General features: G+C 39.3%; 1 protein-coding gene across 24 annotated transcripts in view; it reads right to left on the bottom strand.

Moving 5' to 3' along the window:
• Positions 1-24,963, bottom strand: part of LOC126278103 (Down syndrome cell adhesion molecule-like protein Dscam2) — an 810,453-nt gene that overhangs the window by 374,995 nt on the left and 410,495 nt on the right. For 3 of the 24 annotated variants that reach the window (XM_049977955.1, XM_049977965.1, XM_049977957.1), the window contains exon 7: positions 16,296-16,422. The exons of 20 other annotated variants lie outside the window; for them this stretch is intronic. In XM_049977955.1, coding sequence (XP_049833912.1) covers positions 16,296-16,422 — 127 coding nt within the window. Of the gene's footprint in view, positions 1-16,295; positions 16,423-16,481; positions 16,609-24,963 lie in introns of all 24 variants that reach the window. One more of the 24 variants, XM_049977956.1, reaches the window with a different exon arrangement.

The following is a 24,963-nucleotide window of genomic DNA, read 5'->3' as shown; positions in this document are numbered from 1 at the left end:
CTGCCACATGTGAAACTTGTGCCAACCTACACTGTTATATACAGCAACAAGATAGGCTAAGCTATTGAGATAAAAACATATCCCTTTTGTCCCTAATTCATATGACACAGATACATAGGATAATTTAAAAACATGGACACAGTTGCAGTTGGCCATATTTCCTGAACTATATGTTGCACTTCAAACGACTGGAAGCGAGGGAAAACTACATCCATAATTTTACCCAATGATATGCATGTCTACAGTGTGGTTAAATGATGGTGGCATCTTCCTGGATAAAATATTCCTGACATAAAACAGTCCCCCATTCAGATCTCTGGCCAGGGGCTACTCAGGAGGATGTCATCATCAGGAGAAACAAAACTGGCATTCTGCTGGTCAGAGTGGGGGCTGTTAGATCCCTTAATTGGGTAGGAAGGTAACAAAATTTAAAAATAGAAATCACAAGGTTAAAGTTAGATACAGTAGGAATTAATTATCTTTAGTGTCTGGAGGTACATGGCTTCTTGTCAGGTGAATACAGGGCTTTAAATTAAAATTCAAATAGGGTAGTACATGAGTAGGCTTAGCACTGCATAAGAAAACAGGAATGCGGATAAGCTACTATGAACAGCACATTCAAGGTATTTTCATAGCCAAGGTAGATACTAAGCCCACACCCACCACAATAGTACAAGTTTAAAGTATATGCCAATTAGCTCAGCAGACTCAGGACTTACCTGGCGTAATTTATGGAAATCATGAAAAACATAAATATGGATGGTCGGACATTGGTTTGAACCATCACCCTTCCAAATGCAATTCCAGTGTGCTAACCACTGCACTGCCTCACATGGTTGGGCAAAAGGAAATTAGGAAATTTGTGGTAAGTTCCTTTGGGACCAAACTGCTGAGGTCATCAGTCTCTAAGCTTACACACTACTTAAACTAACTTATGCTAAAGACAACACACACACCCATGCCCAAGGGAGGACTCGAATCTTCGGTAGGGGGAGCCGCGAGAACCATGACGAGGCACCCTGGACTGCGCGGCTGGGGGAAAGGATTAAAAGAGGAAACCATGTGGTAGAATTTTGCAAAGAGCATAATTTAATCATCTGTGACACTGTGTTTAACCAGATTTCAAATTGAATACATTTCCAGTGGCACATGTGGATTCTGGCCACAATTTGTTGGTTATGGACTGCAGATTAAAATGAAAGAAATTGTAAAAAGAAGGAAATTAAGAAGATGAGATCTAGGAAATCTGAAAGAATGAACGGTTTTTGAGAGTTTCAGATAGAGTATCAGACAACAATTGACTACAACAGGAAAAAATAATGCAGTAAAAGACAAATTTTTAGCCTTGAGAGATAAAATAATGAAGGCATGATCAAATATGTAAAACGACATGGTCTAATAAAAACCCTTGGATATCACAGGATATACTGAATTCAGCCAAAGAAAGGAGAAAATACAAGAATTCAACAAATGAAGCAGGCTAGAGGGAATACAAATTTTTTAAAAAAATGAGATTGACAAGAAGTGCAAAATGGCTAAGCAGGAATGGGGACAAATGTAAAGATTCAAATGCATGTTTCATTAGGGGAAAGACAGATACTACCAATAGGAAAATTAAAGCGGCTTTTGGAGAAAAGAGCAGCAGCTGTATGAATGTCAATAGCTCAGATGGAAAACCCGTTCTAAGTAAAGATAGGAAAGCTGAAAAGTGGAAGGAGTATACTGAGGGCCTATACAAGGGAGGTGAATTTGAAGGCAATATAATAAAATGGGAAGAGGATGTAGATGAAGATGAGGTGGGAGATATGATAACTGTGAGAAGAATTTGACAGAGCACTGAAAGACACAAGTCAAATAAGGCCCCTGGAGTACCAAGAACAGCCTTTGTAGAGCCAGTCAAGGCGACACTATTCCATCTGGTGTGCAACATGTATGAGCAAGGGAAATAGCCTCAGACCTCAAGAAGAATGTAATAATTCCAATTAGAAAGAAATCAGGAGCTGACAGATGTGACTATTACTGAACTATCTGACTAATAAGTCATGGTTGCAAAATACCAACATGAATACTTTACAGAAGAATGGAAAAATTGGTAGAAGCCAACCTCTAGGGAGACCAGTTCGAATTGTAGAGAAATGTAGGGACACATAAGCCAATACTGACTCTACGACGTTTCTTAGAAAATTAGTTAAGGAAAAGAAAACCTATGTTTATAGCATTTGTAAACTTGGAGAAAGCTTGTGAAATCGTTAACCAGAATACTCTCTTTGAAATTCTGAAGGTAGCATAGGTAAAATACAGGGAGTGAAAGGCTACTTACAAGTTGTACAGAAACCAGGCAATAGTTATGGGTCGAGGCGCACAAAAGGGAATCATGGTTGAGAAGGGAGTGAGACAGGGTTGTAGCCTACCCCTAATGTTATTCAGTCTGTACAGTGACCAAGCAGTAAAGGAAACCAAAGAAAAATTTGTAGGAATTAAAACTTAGGGAGAAGAAAAAAAAAACTTTTAAGGTTCGCTGATGACATTACCATTCTGTCAGTGACAGTAAAGGATTTGCACAAGCAGCTGAATGGAATGGACAGTGTCTTGAATGGAGGATATAGAAGGGCATTGAGTAAGTACTGCAACACATTTTTTCTCAGTCAGTTTTGGTTGAAAAAATGTGGAATTTGTTGTGAGACATTATGGAATATTCCTGTTTCAGCCTCTATAGTTTCATGAAGTTCTGGTAGGTGGCGGCACCATACATAGCCTTCAAAATAGCACTGGTAATGGAGGATTCCAAGCAGATAGCTGTCACTGAGTTTCTTTTGGTGAGAAACCAGAGCTTCAAAGATATTTATGGCTCTTGTAGAATGTCTACTGAGACCTGGCATGGAACAAAAGCACAGTGAGTCATAGGACAAGGTGTTTACCATCATCACAACATTGTTGCACATGCCAACCTGCCTCACACAGCTGCGACTCCTGCAATATTGGAACATTCAGAGAGTATCACTCAAGGTGATCACAATCAAACACCTCACTGCCCAATTGGACACCTCTATTCGTAGTGGTGACACACTTGTCCACCAGTTAAGATAAGCAGAGGTGTATGGCTGCTGGGTTGCTTGCCACCTTAGAAGACCATAAAGAGCAACAAAGGACCATCTATGTGTATTGCTTGCATGTTATGAGGCTGATCATGATAATTTTTTGTTGAACATCATCACAAGTAATGAAACATGGGTTCATCACATTGAACCAGAAACAAAATGGCAATCCTTGGATTGGTACCATACTACTCCCCTGAAGAAAAAGTTCAAAGCCACACCCTAAGCCAGTAAGGTCTTGGTGATGGTCTTCTGGGACTCTCAAAAGGTGAATCTGTTTGATGTTCGCCCTCGTGCTGCAATGATCAACTCTGAAGCGTAATGTGTTACCGTTAGGAAATTGAACAAATGACTTCAGAGCATCATCAACACAAAAATGCAAACGAATTTATTCTTCTTGCGCTCCTTGTAGGTATATACTGTCTATGCAACCAAGTGAAAGCAGTTCCTTCGATTCCATGCGCATTTTGCTTCATTTACTTGGAAAGCATCATCAGTGGCATGTAATTCATGTTTTCTTTTTTACATACAATAAATGAACTATGTGGTAGATATAATATGCTGTTATATTACATTTTGTTGTGTCTTTCTCTTGTTTTTTAGATTAAAATCAACTTTCATAGCACAAAGTTCATAATGTGAACTAATTGTTTCGTCTTCTCCATAACAATGCAAGGCCTCACAGCAGTCTGGAAGTCTGTACACCCAAGAGGGGCTCACAAAACTGCACTGGGCATTCTCCCTCATCCACCTTACAGCCTGGATTTGCACCTTCCATCTTCCAACTGTTTGGAGGATGCACTCCATGGGAAGCAGTGCATGGGTGATGAGGAGGTTACTGAAGCAGCACTTATTGAACATACACAAAAGATAACAATGATAATGGAATGTAATAAAATTAGTCCAGGCGATGCTGAGTGAATTAGACTAGCAAATAAGACTTAAGGCACTAGATGAGTTTTACTATTTGCACAGAAAAAGAACTGATGATGATCAAAGTAGATAGTTTATAAAATGTAGATTAGCAATGGCAGGAGAACTGTTTCCAAAGATGAAAAATTTGTACACATTGAATATAGACTTAAGTGTTAGGAAGTCCTTTCTGAAAGTGTTTGTCTGGAGTTAGCCACTTAAATAAGTGAAACATGGACAATAAACAGTTTATACAAGAAGAGAATAGAAGCTTTTGAATTGTTGTGCTACAGAAGAATGCTGAAGATTACATGGATAGATCATGTAACTAATGAATAGGTACTGAACAGAACTTGGGAGACAAAATTTTTTTGGAACAACTTGACTAAAGAAAGGGACTGGTCCAGCACACATTCTGAGGCATCAAGAGATCACCAATTTATTATTGGAGGAAGGTGTGGGGGTAAAAATCATAGAGGGAAACCAAGAAAAGAATACACTAAGCAGATTAAGAAGGATGCTTGTTGCAGTAGTCACTTGGAGATGACGAAGCTTGCACAGGATAGAGAAGCTTGGACAGCTACATCAGACCAGTCTTTAGACTGAAGACTACAAGAATAATATGTCCTATTTTAATTCTGTAAATTACATTTGATTACACAGACAAAGAAGTATATATAGATGTTCAATATGCCCTTCTCTGACTGCACGGATAACACTTAGGTTGGTTGGTTGGTTTGTAGGATTAAAGGGACCAGACTGCAACGGTCGTCGGTCCCGATAACAGTTACATGGTAACTGAATTCACCCCACAGTCAATGATTAATGTCTTGCATCACTGAGTTCACCACATATATCTTTTTAGGTCATTCAAATCTGTGGGGACAGGTGGTACATGAACTACTCTCTTCACAAACCCCACAAGAAAAAATCACAAGGCATGTATCAGGAGACTTTGTTGGTCAGAACTGAAGTGTTAGTTTTCATTGCCCATGTGACCTATCTATCACTGAGACAGAGACTCATTCAAGAAATGTCAAACATTCAGATGCCAATGTGGTGGAGCTCCACCCTTCTGGAGACTGTAATCTCCTGAATCTGCATTTGTTTGAGGAACAAGCCAGTTTTGCAGTATTCTAAGATATGTTGCTCCAGTAACTGTATTGACATCAAGTAAGTAAGGGCCACAAAACTTTGTCAACAAAATGGCATAATGCACATTAACTTTTGAGCTGTCCTGCTCATGTTCCAGTGTTGCATGGGGAGAAAGTGTTGGTACATTGATAGAAACAATAACAAACACAAACACACACACAAATTTCAAGCTTTCGCAACCCACGGTTGCTTCATCAGGAAAGAGGGAAGGAGTGGTGGTGGTGGTTAGTGTTTAACGTCCCTTCGACAACGAGGTCATTAGAGACGGAGCACAAGCTCGGGTTAGGGAAGGATGGGGAAGAAAATCGGCCGTGCCCTTTCAAAGGAACCATCCCAGCATTTGCCTGAAGCGATTTAGGGAAATTATGGAAAACCTAAAGCAGGATGGCCGGAGACGGGATTGAACCGTCGTCCTCCCGAATGCGAGTCCAGTGTGCTAACCACTGCGCCACCTCGCTCGGTAAAAGAGGGAAGGAGGGGGAAAAACGAAAGAATGTGGGTTTTAAGGGAGAGGATAAGGAGTCATTCCAATCCCAGGAGCTGAAAGACTTACCTTGGGGGGAAAAAGGGGCACGTATACACTTGCGCACACACACATATCCATCCGCACATAACAGACACAGACACAAGCTTTCAAATGAGATCCATCCTTCATGAAATCCTCCCCACTCCACCAATAGTGTCTTTCCGCCGTCCATCTAACCTTTGTAACCTCTTAGTTCATCCCCAAACCACCTTCTCTACCCTCTGGCTCCTACCCTTGTAACCACCCCCAGTGTAAAACCTGTCCTATGCACCCTCCCACCACCACCTACTCCAGTCCTGTAACCTGGAAGGTGTACACGATCAAAGGCAGAGCCACATGGGAAATCACCCACGTGATTTACCAACTGACCTGCCTACACTGTGAAGCTTTCTATGTGGGAATGACCAGCAACAAACTGCCCATTCACATGAATGGACACAGGCAGACAGTGTTTGTTCGTAATGAGCATCACCCTGTGACTAAACATGCCTTGGTGCATGGCCAGCACATCTTGGCACAGTGTTACACTGTCCGGGTTATCTGGATACTTCCCACTAACACCAACCTGTCAGAACTCCAGAGATGGGAACTTGCCCTTCACTATATGCTATTTTCTCGTTACCCGCCAGGCCTCAACCTCCGCTAATTTCAAGTTGCCGCCACTCATACCTCACCTCTCATTCAACAACATCTTTGCCTCTGTGCTTCCACCTCGACTGACATCTCTGCCCAAACTCTTTGCCTTTACAGATGTCTGTTTGTGTCTGCGTATGTGCAGATGGATATGTGTATGTGCACGAGTGTATACCTGTCCTTTTTTCCCCCTAAGGTATGTCTTTCTGCTCCCAGAATTGAAATAACTCCTTACCCTCTCCCTTAAAACCCACATCCTTTCGTCTTTCCCTCTCCCTTTCCTGATGAAGCAACCATTGGTTGCGAAAGCTTGAATTTTGTATGTTTGTGTGTGGACACAGGCAGACAGTGTTTGTTGGTAATGAGGATCACCCTGTGGCTAAACATGCCTTGATGCACGGCCAGCACATCTTGGCACAGTGTTACACCGTCCGAGTTATCTGGATACTTCCCACCAACACCAACCTATCCGAACTCCGGAGATGGGAACTCGCCCTTCAGTATATCCTCTCTTCTCGATATCCGCCAGGCCTCAACCTCCGCTAATTTCAAGTTGCCGCCACTCATACCTCACCTGTCTTTCAACAACTTCTTTGCCTCTGTACTTCCGCCTCGACTGACATCTCTGCCCTTACTCTTTGCCTTTAAATATGTCTGCTTGTGTCTGTGTATGTGCGGATGGATATGTGTGTGTGTGTGCGAGTGTACACCTGTCCTTTTTTTCCCCTAAGGGAAGTCTTTCCGCTCCCGGGATTGGAATGACTCCTTACCCTCTCCCTTAAAACCCACATCCTTTCATTTTTCCCTCTCCTTCCTTCCTTCCTGACGAAGCAACTGCCAGTTGCAAAAGCTCGTAATTCTGTGTGTGTGTTTGTTTGTTTTGTTCATGTGCCTGTCTGCCGGCGCTTTCCCGCTTGGTAAGTCTTAGAATCTTTGTTTTTAATATATATATATATATATATATATATATATATATATATATATATATATATATATATATATATATAATAGAATTAAATAAAATGAAAGAAACTTCCACATGGGAAAAATATATTAAAAACAAAGATTCCAAGACTTAGCAAGTGGGAAAGTGCCGGTAGACAGGCACAATAAAATAACACACAAACACACACAAAAAAATTTCTATCTTTCGCAACGAATGGTTTCTTCTTCAAGAAAGAAGGAAGGAGAGGGAAAGACGAAAGAATGTGGGTTTTAAGGGAGAGGGTAAGGAGTCATTCCAATCCCGGGAGTGAAAAGACTTACCTTAGGGGGAAAAAAGGATAGGTATATACTCGCACGCACGCACGCGCGCGCGCACGCACGCACGCACGCACGCACACACACACACACACACACACACACACACACACACACACACACACACACACACACACACACACACACATACACATATCCATCCATACATATACAGACACAAGCAGACACAGCAGACATATCCATCCGCACATATGTGTCTGTATATGTGCGGATGGATATATGTGTGTGTGTGTGTGTGTGTGTGTGTGTGTGTGTGTGTGTGTGTGCGCGCGCGAGTGTACACCTGTCCTTTTTCCCCCTAAGGGAAGTCTTTCTGCTCCCGGGATTGGAATGACTCCTTACCCTCTCTCTTAAAACCCTTATCCTTTCGTCTTTCCCCCTCCTTCCCTCTTTCCTGAAGAAGCAACCGCCGTTTGCGAAAGCTAGAAATTCTGTGTGTGTGTTTTATTTATTGTGCCTATCTACCGGCACTTTCCCGCTTGGTAAGTCTTGGAATCTTTGTTTTTAATATATTTTTCCCATGTGGAAGTTTCTTTCTATATATGGTGAAAGAAACTTCCACATGGAAAAAATATATTAAAAACAAAGATTCCAAGACTTACCAAGCGGGAAAAGTGTGTGTGTGTGTGTGTGTGTGTGTGTGTGTGTGTTAATTTACACAAATGAATCCATGGACCTTGCATCATGTCAGCAGGAGGCTGTTAAAGCTGGTGGAGCCTCTGTAATGGTGTTGAAAGTGTGCAGCTGCAGTGATATGGGATACCTGATATGACCAGATATGACTCTGAGGCAGGTGACACATACATAAGCATTCTGTCTGATCACCTGCATCCATTTATATCCACTGTGCATTGTGACAGACTTGGGCAATTCCAAGAGCACAATGCGACACCCCACACGATCAGAATTGCTACAGTGTGGCTCCAGGAACACTCTTCTGAGTTCAAACACTTCCGCTGCCCATCAAACTCCCCAGACATGAACATTATTGAGCATATCTTAGAGCCTTGCAACATGATGTACAGAAGAGATCTCTACCCATTGTACTCTTATGGATGTATGGACAGCCCTGCAGAATTCATGGTGTCAATTCCATCCAGCACTACTTCAGATATTGGTTGAGTCCATCCTACCACAATCTCAGGCAGGTGTACCAGTTTGTTTGTCCCCTCAGTGTATATACCTGGGTGAAAGCTACTGGGAGTAAGGGAGTAGTGGACTGATGTATGAGTGAGGTTCTAAACATGAGTACTACATTTAAAAAGTAAAAAATAAATAATTACATTAAATTTCAACCACACAATAAAGCATACAAAGTTAAAGGTTGTCAATTCAAAATAAATACCAAGGGATCACAATTACAAACAACTTAAATTGGAATTATCAGTAGGTAAAGTGAACCCAATACGTCATTTTAGTGGCAGAACATTTAGAAGATACAATAAATCTACTAAAGAAACGGGCTACATTACACTTGTCTGACCTCGTCTGGAGCACTGCTGTGTGGTATGGGATTCTTGCCAGAAAAAACTGACAGAGGATACTGAAAAAGTTCAAAGACAAACAGTTGATTTTGTATTGTTGTGAATATGGAAGACTGTGTCATGGATATGATAAATGAGTTGGGATGGTATCATTAAAACAAGGAGATTTTTTGTTACAATATCTTTTCATGAAATGTCACTCACCAACTTTCTCCTCCAAATACAAAAACATACTGTTTACTCCTACCTTTATAAGAAGGAAAGACCTGGGCCACAAAATGTCTGAAGCATGGAGAGGAAATATGAAAAATAGTGTGGCTGCTAAACAGAAAGTTCAGCGAACTGCCCATGTTTTTTGTGGTCAGACACGTGAGTTGGTGTGCTCGGTGTGGGAATATTTTGAGAAGGAGAGAGACAATGGTGCAACTCTATTGCTTCTAATGAAGGTAGTTGGGAGAAATGTACATGCATTAAAGATACATAAAAATGGACTTCCTAAGGAGAAATACTGTGCACAAGAGGAAGAACCTATTTCATCAAAACTCCATACACCAGCAAGATGTCTCTGTTAACTGTTGTCAGAGTCCTAAGTTTCTGGTACAAAGAATTAATAGATGGAAAATTATAATGGGGAGGAGTGACATCGTAGCGTGGCATTGTCAACTTTAAAGCAATAAAGTTAATGTGCTGTTTGAAAACATTGTGTGGCTCAACGAAAATTGGATAAACTCCAGTCATTCCATCAGAAAAGACTTGACAGATGGTAGCATCTGTGGGAGGTTCTGTTGTTCAGTGGGAAAGAGTGCAAGAATTCTTGTCTTGTGTGCTGGAACTGCATCTGGTTTCGTGCTTAACATCTCTGCATTTACAAATAGAGAGAAACAAGTCAATACTATGAGGAGATGATGAACAACAACAGTTTTCTGAAATGGTTCAAGAGGCAAATAATTGGAAAACCCGAATTGGCCATATGTCATTATGATGGATAATACCCCTATCATTCATTTATTGAAGATAAACCTCCAATGATGGCAATGAAAAAAGCCCAACACTGGAACACCACAATGTGAAAAGTCAGGTTGATGTACATAAGGTGCACCTCATAGAGACAGTGAAAAAAATTAAGTTGCAGTTTGAACAGTACGTTAAGGATGAGGTAGCTACAGAATGTGGCCACGGGGTTCTTAGCTCCATCATACCATTGCCCCTCCAATGCCATCAAAATTATATGGGCATAGATTAAACATTACATAGCAAAAAATAACTAAAGCTTCACTGTGGCAGGAATTCAGAGACAGATATGGCTGTTAAAGAATAATGGAAAAATGGAGTGAGTGTAGAGAGTAATACTGAAAATGTAATTATATACTTGGGTGATTCCACTGACTCATCCACAGACCAGAACCCTGTGCTTCTGAACTAAGTGGCATTTACCCTTTTCCTTTAATTTGTCTTTATTTTTGTGTTTGTGTTTCACATTTTTAACTGCATGGTGCATACTGCATTTGCACAATAAATCTCATCTTATTAAGGAATAGTCCTCTGCACAAGTACAACACTCTTCAGGCATACTTAAGTGATTAGTAAGAACTAAAACAGTTTATATTATTTTAGTGTTGCTAGTTATTGTATTTACATGAACATTCAGTTCCATTTTAACATATCTTTCCTACTGAATATGACAACTGAATATGATTCATTTTGATCACTGTAACACACAGTGCACTACCTTGTGCTTTTGTAGAGATATTCAATTAATAGGAACACGGTATCATTTTATACATAGGAGTATGATTGTTATGCCACAAGGATAGTACGACCCTTTGAAGCGAACTCAATACCGCACTTTAAAGGGTGCCATGAGAAGATAGTCCAGTAACAAACTGCACAGCTGTTGCTGCTGCAGCCATACTGCGTGAGCATGCACCGGAGAACCAACAACATTGCCCCCTTGGGGCACATTTTAGCTTGGCACATTTTTCACACACTGTGGGTCAATACTTTTTCTATTATTCACAAAATGTGTTAATCCTCCATTACAAACACACATCAGTGCAATGCCAAATCTTTATATGTACTTTCCAGCACATTATTATGCTCTGTTCTTTGTAGCATTGACAACCGTCGAATGCACTTGTCTGATGTCTATCTTCAGTGACCTTTTTTTCATTTCTGTGACATTTTTGTAATTATTTAATGCTTTAAGCCAAGTTTTCCAATGATTTGGTTTGTTTATAAGAGTTTTCTCTCTCTCTTAAATAACACAATGCGTGTAAATAAGGAGTACGCACATTTTGTTTTTACAATACTTGGCCACAATATTTAATTCATTCAAGTATGAATACATTTCGATTTTTGTGATAATTTTTAGATTAATCTATGAACAAAAAAGTTAAAGTTATTTTTTTTGCTTCAAGCTCATCCTTCAAGACTTTATTTAAGAGCTGTTAAAGGAAATAAAACCAGCTCTTCTGTTAACATGTAGTATGCATTGATATGTTAAATATTCTTGAGCATGGTTGTTCTCCTGCTTTTGGGATGGAAGCAACATGATGAAATATGAATGTTATGTATGGTCCAGTCACATTAATGTGACACCATTTAAGTTTGAAACCAAGGTGCACTAACGACTCGTGGATGGCAGGTAGCAGCACTAGTAGTGGATTGTATATCACGCATGTCAGAGGATGTCAAAAACACTGCAGTTGTTGTCATAATGTAAAATGGAGTGATTTCTCTGACATTGTACAAGGCATAGCATTGGCTTTTGGCCAAAGGTTGAAGCATTTTTGAAAGACTAAGTTTGTAAATTGTTTGCATGCTGCCACGGTTAAAGTACACCGTGCATGGCAAAATGGTGCTATACAAAATTGGCACTGAAGTGTCTGTGGTGCACCATGAACCATATGTATGTGAATCATGACTGTGGTAATGTGCATGGGCAGATAGATGTGGAACTACTGCCCAGGTGAACAATGGGGCTGCCAACAGTGTCTCCTCAATGACCATTGAGCAAACGTTGCTGCATATGGGCCTCCACAGCAGGCACCTGGTTCATGCACCCATGCTGACTGCTGTTGATTGGAAACACACCAATAGCACAGCTAGACATCCACTGAATGGTGACAGGTGGCTTTTTCTGACGAATCACATTTTATCCACTGGACAGATGGCTGTTGGTGCATACAGCACAAAATGTCTGAAAGCAAACACTCTGCAACAATTGTCAGTATTGTCCCAGCCAGAAGATGAAGTGTTATGGTCTGGGATATGTCTCCACAACTTTCCTGGGGTGATCTCATCATATAAGAAGGCACAATGTATCAACAGATGTATGCATCCTTCCTTTGTGACCACGTCCATCCCTGCATGCAGTTTGTTTTTCCTTGGCATAATGGTGTCTACCAACAAGACAGTCCAACATGTCACACAGCTCAATGTGTACGTCCATAGTTTGAAGAGTCCCAATATGAGTTCACCATACTCCCCCGGCAACCAAACTCCCTGGATTTATACCCAAGTGAGAATTTGTGGAACCATCTGATCAGGCAGCACACGCGCTGGATCCTCAACTGAGGAACCTCGCACATCTAGCCACGGCACTGGAGTCAGTGTGACTCCACATCCCTGCCAGTACCTCCCAAAACGTCACTGACTCACTCTCTACTAGTATGTCTCACATGGTACGCTCTGCAAAAGGTGGTTATTCAGGCTTTTGACAGGTAGTCATATTAATGTGACTGAACAGTGAGCTATAAAAAATCAAATAATTTAGACAGTTAGTGATGCAAGAGCTGCCCCTTTATGAAGATATAAGTGAATATTGGAAGATATTCAAATGATTGCCAATCATTTATGCTGTTCATGTTTTTCCATTCCAAAAAGATGTTTTCTTTCGAAATAAATTGGAGAATACACAAACAATTATGTGTAAAAGAAAAATTAAACTAATTAGAAAAAATTATAAATCAAAAGTCAAACATTTAATCATGGGCTTCTGAAGTTACAATCGACTTCAATAACTCAAGAAACAAAATTAAAAGAGAAGAAATTAGAGGAAGATAGAATCAGTAAAAAGGGTCACCATCAACTGTGCCAGTGTCATATAATAAGTTTTTACACCTCCTAATTCATTGTTTTCAAACTGAAAAGTTAAAATTTAATTTACATGAAAATTAATAAATCATATCTTCTGGAACAACATTAATTATTCAGTGATAACTATACTATATTGCTCCAGAGAATGATTTTTACTTTGAGGATTAAATGTAACCACAGACTACACAATTGAGACACTGGGCAATAGACAAATACACATACAAAATTAATCTCATAGCTAAAATTTGATGTAACACCCTGTCTCAGAGAAAATGCTAACAAAAAGAAACTTTGTGTGTGTAATACCATGGTATGCAATAAAACAGTAGCCATAAGTTTGGGACAGGTTGAGGAGGCAGAAGGAGAAAACAAAGGCAATTGGAGACTGTGTAGAGAACAGTGATTAATGAGCATACCGGTCAGACTACAGTGGAGAAATGTGTCTTGTGTGTGGAAGGGGGGTGGGGGAGGGGGGGGAGGAGAAGAGTCATGTAGAGAGGAGTTTAAGGAGATTGCAGTGTCAAAAGATGTGTTGTAAAGACAATTCTCATCTATGTGATTCATAGAAAATGGTATGGGGTGGTTTTACAGATGGTACAGCAGCATGGTCAATCACTGTGTAGTAAGAGGTATGTACATAATTTAAAATAATAATAATAAAAAAAACACATCCCTATCCCTATTAAAAATACAGTTCCTCTCCCATCCCTGGAATACTGGCTATTTCATAATGGCCTATCTACAATAATAATAATTCCATTTCTGGTTTACAAAGCACCTATTACAAAGACCCTGAAGTCTTGGGACTGCTAATTCGTAAGCATCACAAACCTGGTACCACAAAAATAAAATTCCATGCACAGGTATCATAGAACTGCTGCTGCTCCCTCGGTCATGAGCCCTTTTATGCACTTGCAAATTCCAAGCTCATCTTCCAAACTGAAGTCTTTCTCATGTCATTTGGATCCCCCTCCCCAACTATCAATAACAACTCTGAATTGTATATACCAGAACTATAATTACAACCAAACCACTGGCCTCTCAATCCCTTGGTCTCACACTCTGTTAGTCTCTGTACCACACCCACATTCAGTCCTATCCATATTCCTCCAAAGCCATTCCCTCTTCTCACTCTATTCTGACTCATCTATTCATTAATCTCCACTCCTTCTTATCCTGCTTTCCTCCACACCTTGTCACCTTGTTCCCCATGCTTCTTCTGACCGATACCACTTATTTGGTAGAATACTACGTGCAACTACCACTGCCTCTACTGGGGTTAGATTTCTGGTGCCACATTCCTACTATATTTCCTTTCTTTGTCCTTCCCAAGACATCATCCTCTGTTCCCTTCAACCATCCCTTCATGCTTGTTCCAAGTTATTCACATCCTCTTACCAGGTGTCCTCATGGAACAACACGCTAATACTGTATGATGCCACCTCTTTCCTTGATAAAGGTCACAAATTTCTTCAGAAGGATGAGGGGGAGATAAGTGTTTAACGTTCTGTTGACAACAAGGTCATCAGAAATGGACACATGCTCAGATTAGGGAAGAATAGGGAAGGAAATCAGCCAAACCTCCAAAGGAACCATCCCAGTATTTGTATGAAGTGATTCTGGAAAATCAAGGAAAACCTAATCAGGATGGCTGGACGCGTGTTCGAACCATCCTCTTCCCCAATGTGAGTCCATTGTGCTAACCACTGTGCTACCTCACTCAGTAAGTTTCTTCAGGAATGCCATAAATATCTCAAGCTACTCATTTGTGATCGATACAGTAGAGTTACAAAATCGCATGATGTTGATGTCTAAGTTTCAGCCACTGTTCCAAACATTTCCAGATATGTTCTGTTGGATTAAGATTAGGTATTTTAGAAAGTCAGTTAATATGTGATAGGGTGTGTGTGAGTGTTTATCAGATATGGAATGTATGTATGCAGCCCTTTAAAGAAAGCTGTTGTCATCTTGGAAGATGGGAGAGTCCACAGCATAATCATTATGGAGATGTGAAAGAAGGGCAGCACTTGGTCAACAAGAGTGCTGAAATAAATATCCTGGTTCATGTCCACACAGTAACTTGAATGAGTGGGCACCAGCCACCTAGCCACACTATGAAACAACCCCCCCCCCCCCTCCCCAACTTCCCCATTCAAAAAGAGAGAGTTTTACACTGTTGTAAGTGGAAATACCTTCACTTGACGACACATTGGATAGTCCAGACTAATATACCAACAAATTCGAAAACTTCATTCTAGGTGTTGAAATGGGCCTGTCCATACACAATAGTTTTTTTCTGCCATTCTGTCATGTCTGCACATCAGCCACTCTTACTCTGGTGATTCCAACAACCACCTGACACAAACGCACCATTTCACTGCCATGATCTAACTCATTGGTCAATATTTACATGACCATGCAGTAAAGTTCTGTATCATTAAAGGTGCCTCAAAACAAGCAGTGTGCTCTTTTAAGGGGGTGGACTGCTTCAAAGCAAGCAGTGTATTATTTTAAGAGGGTGACTAATATCTTGTCCAGTGAGCTTATCTGATCTGCACATATGTGTGTGTGTGTGTGTGTGTGTGTGTATGTGTGTGTATGTGTGTGTTTTTTGGTCTGTTATCTTTGAGTAAGAACATTCTTCTAAAGCTTAGCTCTGAGTTATTAATGTGCCTGTCTATCACTTAGAGTCCCAACAAAAAAGTGAATGGGTAACATTAGTACTTTCACTGTTTGTGTTCCACCTAGGACTTTCCACTGTCTTATCTTTTAACAAAATAAATTTTGCATAAAAGAACAAGAAAGACAGCTCAATGATTTTCGAAGAATATTGAGCTCCAGTAATTCACATTTCAGCACTGTTGAAACAGAGGGAATACAAATTCAACTAACAAAGTTTGTAAAACAAGTTTTAAAGGATCTATTTTTTCTAATATCATATGTCTCACCATGTTTAACTTTCATTGTGTTTCTTGCATCAAAGTTTAAAGATGAAGGTTATCTATATTAATATTTTCAGAAATGCTTTTCATCAAAAGAATACAAAAAATGGGAATAAAGATACAATTTTATCTTCTTATACAACAAGCACATTCATAATTTACACAATACCTGAAAAGTGGCAATGGGAAACTTTGAACCAAACAAGTCATTGTAACAACTTTTCCTCTTTCAAAGAATGCCTGAATGCCAGTAACATGTCCCTCTTTCTTTTTAGGAGCAACACTGGTTGACGGTTCTGTGAAAGCATTGAAAAAATAACCATGAAAAATTGTTGCAAAATGCAGTGACTTTTACCTGAATGATGGAAGAGGGAAACCTTGGACCATGCAAGTGATAACAACTGTCATTTTCAATTGAGCTGCCATTCTGACACTTGATACATGACTCTCCTTCACTTTGGGGGCAACACTTGTTTGAGGTTCTGCAAAATTTGCATCTGTGTTTAACATTGTTTAAATGGAATTGCTCTGCAGTCATTCTACCTTTTTTTAGTTTAGCTCATAAAATAGATTCATGATACTGCTTTAAGCACGTCTTAAAAACTTAAGAAGAGACTATCAGAACTGGAATAATTATACCTGAATATGGGAGACGGGTAGCCCTGCGCATAACACAAAAGTGAAACATGATGTCCCTCATTTATAGTTTTCCTCAAAGCCCCTATTTCATTATCCTTTACTTTTGGCTGTATACTTGTTTGTGGTTCTGTAATAAAAATGAAAGAAATATGTCGAAAGATGTGATCCTTTAATGTGCAACTACATTTAAGATTTTACTAGATGAAGCAGCAAGTATCATGCAAGTTATAAAACTAACCGCAATTCACATTCCACAGTTATCTGATTGAAAATTTAATGTGGCACTGAAACACTGAGTTCAAGACAGATCAACAGAAAACACATGCACGTAAGGCCTCAAATGTATTGGAGTGCTTGTGTATGCAACACTTCCTCTGTGTGAGCAATAGTGCAACATGGGACACACAGTAAAGAGGACATACAAGTTGAAATTTGATGCAAATGAACCTGCTGAGATTTGATAGAGTAGTGCTACACAGGTGAAATCAATACCAGAAAAATAATTCCAAATACTTCGTGTAGAAAATATGGTGATTGGCTTAGAAATAATGCAGTGAATTGATAAATGCTTTCAGATAACAAAAACAGGAAATAAAACTCCAAATTGTCCAAGTTGAAGAAATATAAGGCATCTGAATTACAGGAGACATTATATGATGCACAGAAAAAGCACAATAGCTGATGTGGAAGACTGGAAAAATGAGTGGCAGGTGTGTAGAAACTATAAAGGACTCACTACATGCTGGTACATGCATGCTGTTGCAGGTTTTAAGAAGTAAATCTCTGCATATGCAGAAAAAGTGAAAAATGAGAACACTGGAAGAGCTTTGCAGGCTTCAATTAGAAATGTTGTTAATGATATAAGTGTCAAGAAGAAGTAATATGATTTACTCCTTATTTTGAAAAGAACAATTTTCATCCCAAAAATATTTCTATACACTTCATCACAATACGTAAAGCACAAATATCAGAAACTTTTGAATTAGGTTCGGTGGAGGTTGAACAAGTTTGTAGCCAGCCAAATTTGTCAATATCAGGGTACATTTATGATGAAATGAAGGAAGTACACCACCCTTTCAAAAATGTTACTCACAATATTTCAAGAGAATGTATGAAAGGCAGACAAAAACATTCTAATGTCCCTAAAAATTTTTTTACATCTTTGTTTTAACCTCAGTGTCAACTACACACTCAAGCCCCAGAACAAACATAATTTATCTGCACTGAGATAAGGTACTTCCACCAATACAATTTTCTTATGAAAGTGAATAGTTCCCTGCAGTCATTCTAATAGAACTAACTGATTTACTGAGTAACTTATTTTGAACAAAAAATGCAAAATTTTTAGATTCCAAGAATATGCTAAAATGCTGGGTATGAGCATGAAAATATCATTACATGTACATAAAGTATCTTAAATGTTGTATTAACAGTTGAAAATCTTGATAGTGGACATCATAAAAATTCTTATAACAGCCTGAAAATCTCTGTTATCTGGATTGTTAACACTGTCATTTCCTTCTCCAGATACTTGCAAAATAATTTTATCCATCTGATATTTAAATTGTTAAAAAAGTTTCAATATACCAATACACTGACCTGAAAAACTCTGATCTAATAGAAAACATTCAATTTTTGACAATGTACTGTAAATGGATAAAACATTGTACAAAATTTTTTAAATAACTTAAGATTCCTCTACATTCTATATAGCTGAAATAAAACTTGAGTATCTAGAAGACACAATAGCTTTGCAGATCAAACACTTTAATGTGTTGCAGATAATACTGAACAAGCCACCTGTGATAAACTGTTTCATCACATTTGCAGTTGTACTGTGTAGCTAACAGAACGGAATAGAAGAAGGAAATCAAGTTCATTGCTTTGCAGCCAAATGTCTTTTAATTACATAGTTCTACACAAGAAGCACAATTTGCAGTTCTCTTCAGTTATTTTCAGGCATGTGACAAATTGAACTACTGTCGTCCTACATTATTGTCAATTTGTGTACTAACGTGACAATTATAGTGATTTTTTTAACAAACACAGAACTGCAACTTTGCTGTTGATGACAAGCTTCAGTTCTTTCACCTTATCAGTATTGATACTAGCAAATGCAGTCTCTCTGTCTTTGCTCAATTCCTAGCCACGTGGTCTATTGTTTACAACTGTGTAATACTAGCCTGTACAAGTTTTAAAAAAAAGTCCTAAACCACCTGCTTGAAATGCGTCATATTTTTGTATCATGCAGTCAAGCTTTCTAGCACACCACATTTTAACATAAATGTGTTTTACGGCTTCACAAACTAATTTTGGAAAAGTATTCCAGAGCATGTCTTAAACTTATGTAGTCAATTTATGGACACAGCAAAGTAATCTATTTCTAATTTACATGCAATTTCTAGAAACGTTCCTTGGGTTACCAGTTTGTTACAGAAAAGACATATAAAGAACCCCAGTTTTGTGTTTCAAGTGAATGAAAACGTTTTCTGGCTTAGATGATTCATCAGATTTCACTTTCTGGCCTTCATTGGTATTTACGGAAAATTTATTTGAAATACTTATGATCACTAACACCACCTCACAATATCAAATATACCTGGCCAAATGATACAGTATGGTGTTTATTAAATTCATCTACAATTTGTAATTTTTTTACCATCAATACTTTTCATTTAAATATTAATTGTGGAAATTTGTAAGCATTACTTACTGCATTGAAATGAAAACACTGTTCTCTCGCCACACATTTTGTCACAAGTTGGTGAGTTGTTGGAACACACAGGCTTCTCTACCTTTGCAAGGAATATCGTCAGCAACTATAAGTCTGCAGTACAGATAATGTGGGAGTTCAACAAAGTCCATTCAAAAAAAAATAGCAAACATTTTCGTTGATGTCAAGCTTTTGTAAGCCTTCCACAGTTTTTGAAAAAGTGGCACCAACAGAAAGACAGTGAGACTTGTTCGAGACAGAAGCATGTTAGATGGGAATGCTAACATAGTTTTTAATAGGGAATTTGGGGGACTCCAGTGAGAAAACATTTTACATGGAAAAGTCTTACCATACACAGAAGAAAATGTTATACAGGAGCTACGTTTAATTCCTTAGCATTTTTGATACCAGTAGCACCTACTGTCCAGCTCTCATTTCATTCACAGCTGGACATCACTACTGGTTAAGAAATATATGATCATCAATAGTGTTTACTCTTACTATGAAGCCAATCACCATAATCTTTCAATGCAGCAGTAAAATTAATTAAAATTAAAGCTGGGCTACAACTTCCAAGAAGGCATCAGTATCTCTTGACATCCTACAAAATACAATCAGTTCTTTCCTTTTGAACTTGAAACAGAATATTGTACCAATGTTTGTACTTCCAGTTGTTGACTACAGTGATGTCATCCTGATAAGGTTTATCTCAGAAAAGCCCATGATGCTTTGAATTTGTCATACATGGGAGTGTATGACATATATCTGACATTTCTCATTTCAGTCATATTTCACTATCTAATGTAAAGTTGTCTTAGTTACAAGCATAGACTTTCATGCATACACTGGCTGCTTTACAATATGGTCAGTGTCTACAGACTATCCTTATTCTTCTTGGCCTCAACACACTTACGTGAACAACACAGCAGAAATATTCATTTCAGTATCCCTTCTGTTCAACTCTCAAATGATTGCCCTCACAATACCAGACACCAAATCATATCTCCAGCTTCAAAACACAGCTAATGACCTGTGTCTTCAAACAACAATAATGTCTGCCCTTCCTTTTGAATGCTTATTTTGTCTCGTTACCATTAAGGCGTTACCATTAAGGTAAGAATCATGAAAGAAGGTTGTATACGTGGAAGAACCCTGGAGATACTAAAAGGTATCAAATAGATTATATAATGGTAAGACAGAGATTTAGGAACCAGGTTTAAAGTTGTAAGACATTTCCAGGGTCAGATGTGGACTCGGACCACAATCTATTGGTTATGACCTGTAGATTAAAACTGAAGAAACTGCAAAAATGTGGGAAATTAAGGAGATGGGACCTCGATAAACTGAAAGAACCAGGGGTTGTACAGAGTTTCAGGGAGAGCATAAGGGGACAATTGACAGGGATAGGGGAAAGAAATACAGTAGAAGAAGAATGGGTAGCTCTGAGGGATGAAGTAGTGAAGGCAGCAGAGGATAAAGTACATAAAAAGACGAGGGCTGCTAGAAATCCTTGGGTAACAGAAGAAATATTGAATTTAATTGATGAAAGGAGAAAATATAAAAATGCAGTAAATGAAGCAGGCAAAAAGGAATACAGACGTCTCAAAAATGAGATCGACAGGAAGTGCAAAATGGCTAAACAGGGATGGCTAGAGGACAAATGTAAGGATGTAGAAGCTTATCTCACTAGGGGTAAGATAGATACTGCCTACAGGAAAATTAAAGAGACCTTTGGAGAGAAGAGAACCATGTGTATGAATATCAAGAGCTCAGATGGCAACCCAGTTCTAAGCAAAGAAGGGAAGGCAGAAAGGTGGAAGGAGTATATAGAAGGTTTATACAAGGGTGATGTACTTGAGGACAATATTATGGAAATGGAAGAGGATGTAGATGAAGACGAAATGGGAGATACGATACTGCGTGAAGAGTTTGACAGAGCACTGAAAGACCTGAGTCGAAACAAAGCCCCCGGAGTAGACAACATTCCATTAGAACTACTGACGGCCTTGGGAGAGCCAGTCATGAGAAAACTCTACCAGCTGGTGAGCAAGATGTATGAGACAGGCGAAATACCCTCAGACTTCAAGAAGAATATAATAATTCCAATCCCAAAGAAAGCAGGCGCTGACAGATGTGAAAATTACCGAACTATCAGTTTAATAAGTCACAGATGCAAAATACTAACACGAATTCTTTACAGACAAATGGAAAAACTGGTAGATGCGGACCTCGGTGAGGATCAGTTTGGATTCCGTCGAAATGTTGGAACACGTGAGGCAATACTGACCTTACGACTTATCTTAGAAGAAAGATTAAGAAAAGGCAAACCTACGTTTCTAGCATTTGTAGACTTAGAGAAACCTTTTGACAATGTTGACTGGAATACTCTTTTTCAAATTCTAAAGGTGGCAGGGGTAAAATACAGGGAGCGAAAGGCTATTTACAATTTGTACAGAAACCAGATGGCAGTTATAAGAGTTGAGGGACATGAAAGGGAAGCAGTGGTTGGGAAAGGAGTGAGACAGGGTTGTAGCCTCTCCCCGATGTTATTCAATTTGTATATTGAGCAAGCAGTAAAGGAAACAAAAGAAAAATTTGGAGTAGGTATTAAAATTCATGGAGACGAAGTAAAAACTTTGAGGTTCACCGATGACATTGTAATTCTGTCAGAGACGGCAAAGGACTTGGAAGAGCAGTTGAACGGAATGGACAGTGTCTTGAGAGGAGGATATAAGATGAACATCAACAAAAGCAAAACGAGGATAATGGAATGTAGTCAAATTAAATCAGGTGATGCTGAGGGAATAAGATTAGGAAATGAGACACTTAAAGTAGTAAAGGAGTTTTGCTATTTAGGAAGTAAAATAACTGATGATGGTCGAAGTAGAGAGGATATAAAATGTAGACTGGCAATGGCAAGGAAAGCGTTTCTGAAGAAGAGAAATTTGTTAACATCGAATATAGATTTATGTATCAGGAAGTCGTTTCTGAAAGTATTTGTTTGGAGTGTAGCCATGTATGGAAGTGAAACATGGACGATATCTGGTTTGGACAAGAAGAGAATAGAAGCTTTCGAAATGTGGTGCTACAGAAGAATACTGAAGATAAGGTGGATAGATCACGTAACTAATGAGGAGGTATTGAATAGGATTGGGGAGAAGAGACGTTTGTGGCACAACTTGACTAGAAGAAGGGATCGGTTGGTAGGACATGTTTTGAGGCATCAAGGGATCACAAATTTAGCGTTGGAGGGCAGCGTGGAGGGTAAAAATCGTAGGGGGAGACCGAGAGATGAGAACACTAAGCAGTTTCAAAAGGATGTAGGTTGCAGTAGGTACTGGGAGATGAAGCAGCTTGCACAGGATAGAGTAGCACGGAGAGCTGCATCAAACCAGTCTCAGGACTGAAGACAACAACAACAACAACAACCATTAAGGAGCTTTCTTTCTTACGAGACCCCATTTCCCCAAGTTCCTAGGTGGGACAATTTACTTGAATTTTACTCTTATAGCTCACTGTGTCATATAACATTTATGTAAGCTTACACAAGATCGTATTTGCTGATGTCCCTTCACTCACGACATGTGTGATTTCAGAGATCACACATCCATACAGTTCACAACCACGCTTATAGAGGCCACCCAGGTTGGTCTCTTGAACATTCTGTTGAGCTGCCAAAGAAACAGAATTATTTAAGCAATGACAAATGAGCACTTGACCTATCTCGTATCCTGTATTACTGTTGTCCATTCAACATGTTCAGGGCTATGGGCAACCTGTACATCACTGAATCTTATGTGAGCGCTATGAAGTACTATGCTTCATTAACTGTGTTTGTTCTTGATATAAAAAACTTGGCAACGAGTGAGGGTTACATTTTCTCCACGTGTTAGTGTCAGTGTTAAGTCACCCAACAAACATCTTGATGGAAGAAGTACTCCAACGTATCATTACCCAGCAGCAAGCTTTCAAGGAACAGCAGCAAACTCTCAAACCTCTCTCAGTCAAGTGGCATCTGCATGTTTGCCGCAGGTTACTCTTCCGTCAGAGCAACCAACACACTCTCCGGCATATGATGAATTGGCTGATGGTTGGGACTCCTACAAGACATGGTTACACAAGAAATTCCAGGTTTTCTGTGTGAGTGATGCAAACCTGTGGTGGGCTTTCTTTTTTTCTTGGATTTCTTCATGCATATATCAGTTGTTGTGCCAACTTGCAGCTTTCCAAGAAATGGCCAGCTTATCATTTGATGAAATTTGCAGGCTTCTCTCAACTTATTATTGTGAAAGAACACATGTCACTGCAATGCAGGTAGAATTTTACCATTTCCAGAAATGCCCTAACCAATCTTGCAGAATTGCACAGGTTGAGCTGTCACCGTAAATTTTTCACTAGTACCCATCATGAATCCTACGCTGATCATATGGTGTGTGGTATTATTTTTGTCTGGCCCCAGATAGGGAAGTCCATAAAAAGCACATCAATGTGAGAATCCGACACTTACAGATGTGCTCAACATAGCACAGTCCTACCAAGTGTCAAGAGCCACAGGCGGTCAGATTACTGCTTGGGAGGAGGAGGTTGTTGTTGTTGTTGTTGTTGTTGTCGTTGTTGTTGTGGTCTTCAGTACTGAGACTGGTTTGATGCAGCTCTCCATGCTACTCTATCCTGTGCATGCTTCTTCATCTCACAGTACCTACTGCAACCTACATCGTTCTGAATCTGCTTAGAGTATTCATCTCTTGGTCTCCCTCTACGATTTTTACCCTACACACTGCCCTCCAATACTAAATTGGTCATCCCTTGATGCCTCAGAACATGTCCTACCAACCAATCCCTTCTTCTAGTCAAGTTGTGCCATAAACTCCTCTTCTCCCCAATTCTATTCAATACCTCCTCATTAGTTATGTGATCTACCCACCTAATCTTCAGCATTCTTCTGTAGCACCACATTTCAAAAGCTTCTATTCTCTTCTTGTCCAAACTATTTATCATCCATGTTTCACTTCCATACATGGCTACATTCCATACAAATACTTTCAGAAACGACTTCCTGCCCATTGAATCTATACTTGATGTTAACAAATTTCTCTTCTTCAGAAACGCTTTCCTTGCCATTGCCAGTCTACATTTTATATCCTCTCTACTTCGACCATCATCAGTTATTTTACTCCCTAAATAGCAAAACTCCTTTACTACTTTAAGTGTCTCATTTCCTAATCTAATTCCCTCAGCATCACCCGATTTAATTTGACTACATTCCATTATCCTCGTTTTGCTATTGTTGATGTTCATCTTATATCCTCCTCTCAAGACACTGTCCATTCCGTTCAACTGCTCTTCCAAGTCCTTTGCTGTCTCTGACAGAATTACAATGTCATCGGCAAACCTCAAAGTTTTTATTTCTTCTCCATGGATTTTAATACCTACTCCAAATTTATCTTTTGTTTCCTTTACTGCTTGCGCAATATACAGATTGAAC

This window comes from Schistocerca gregaria, chromosome 6 (genome assembly GCF_023897955.1).
Source record: "Schistocerca gregaria isolate iqSchGreg1 chromosome 6, iqSchGreg1.2, whole genome shotgun sequence".
NCBI lineage: Eukaryota > Metazoa > Arthropoda > Insecta > Orthoptera > Acrididae > Schistocerca > Schistocerca gregaria.
The sequence above is the reverse complement of the archived record's forward strand: the minus strand, read 5'-3'. Positions and strand labels throughout refer to the sequence as shown.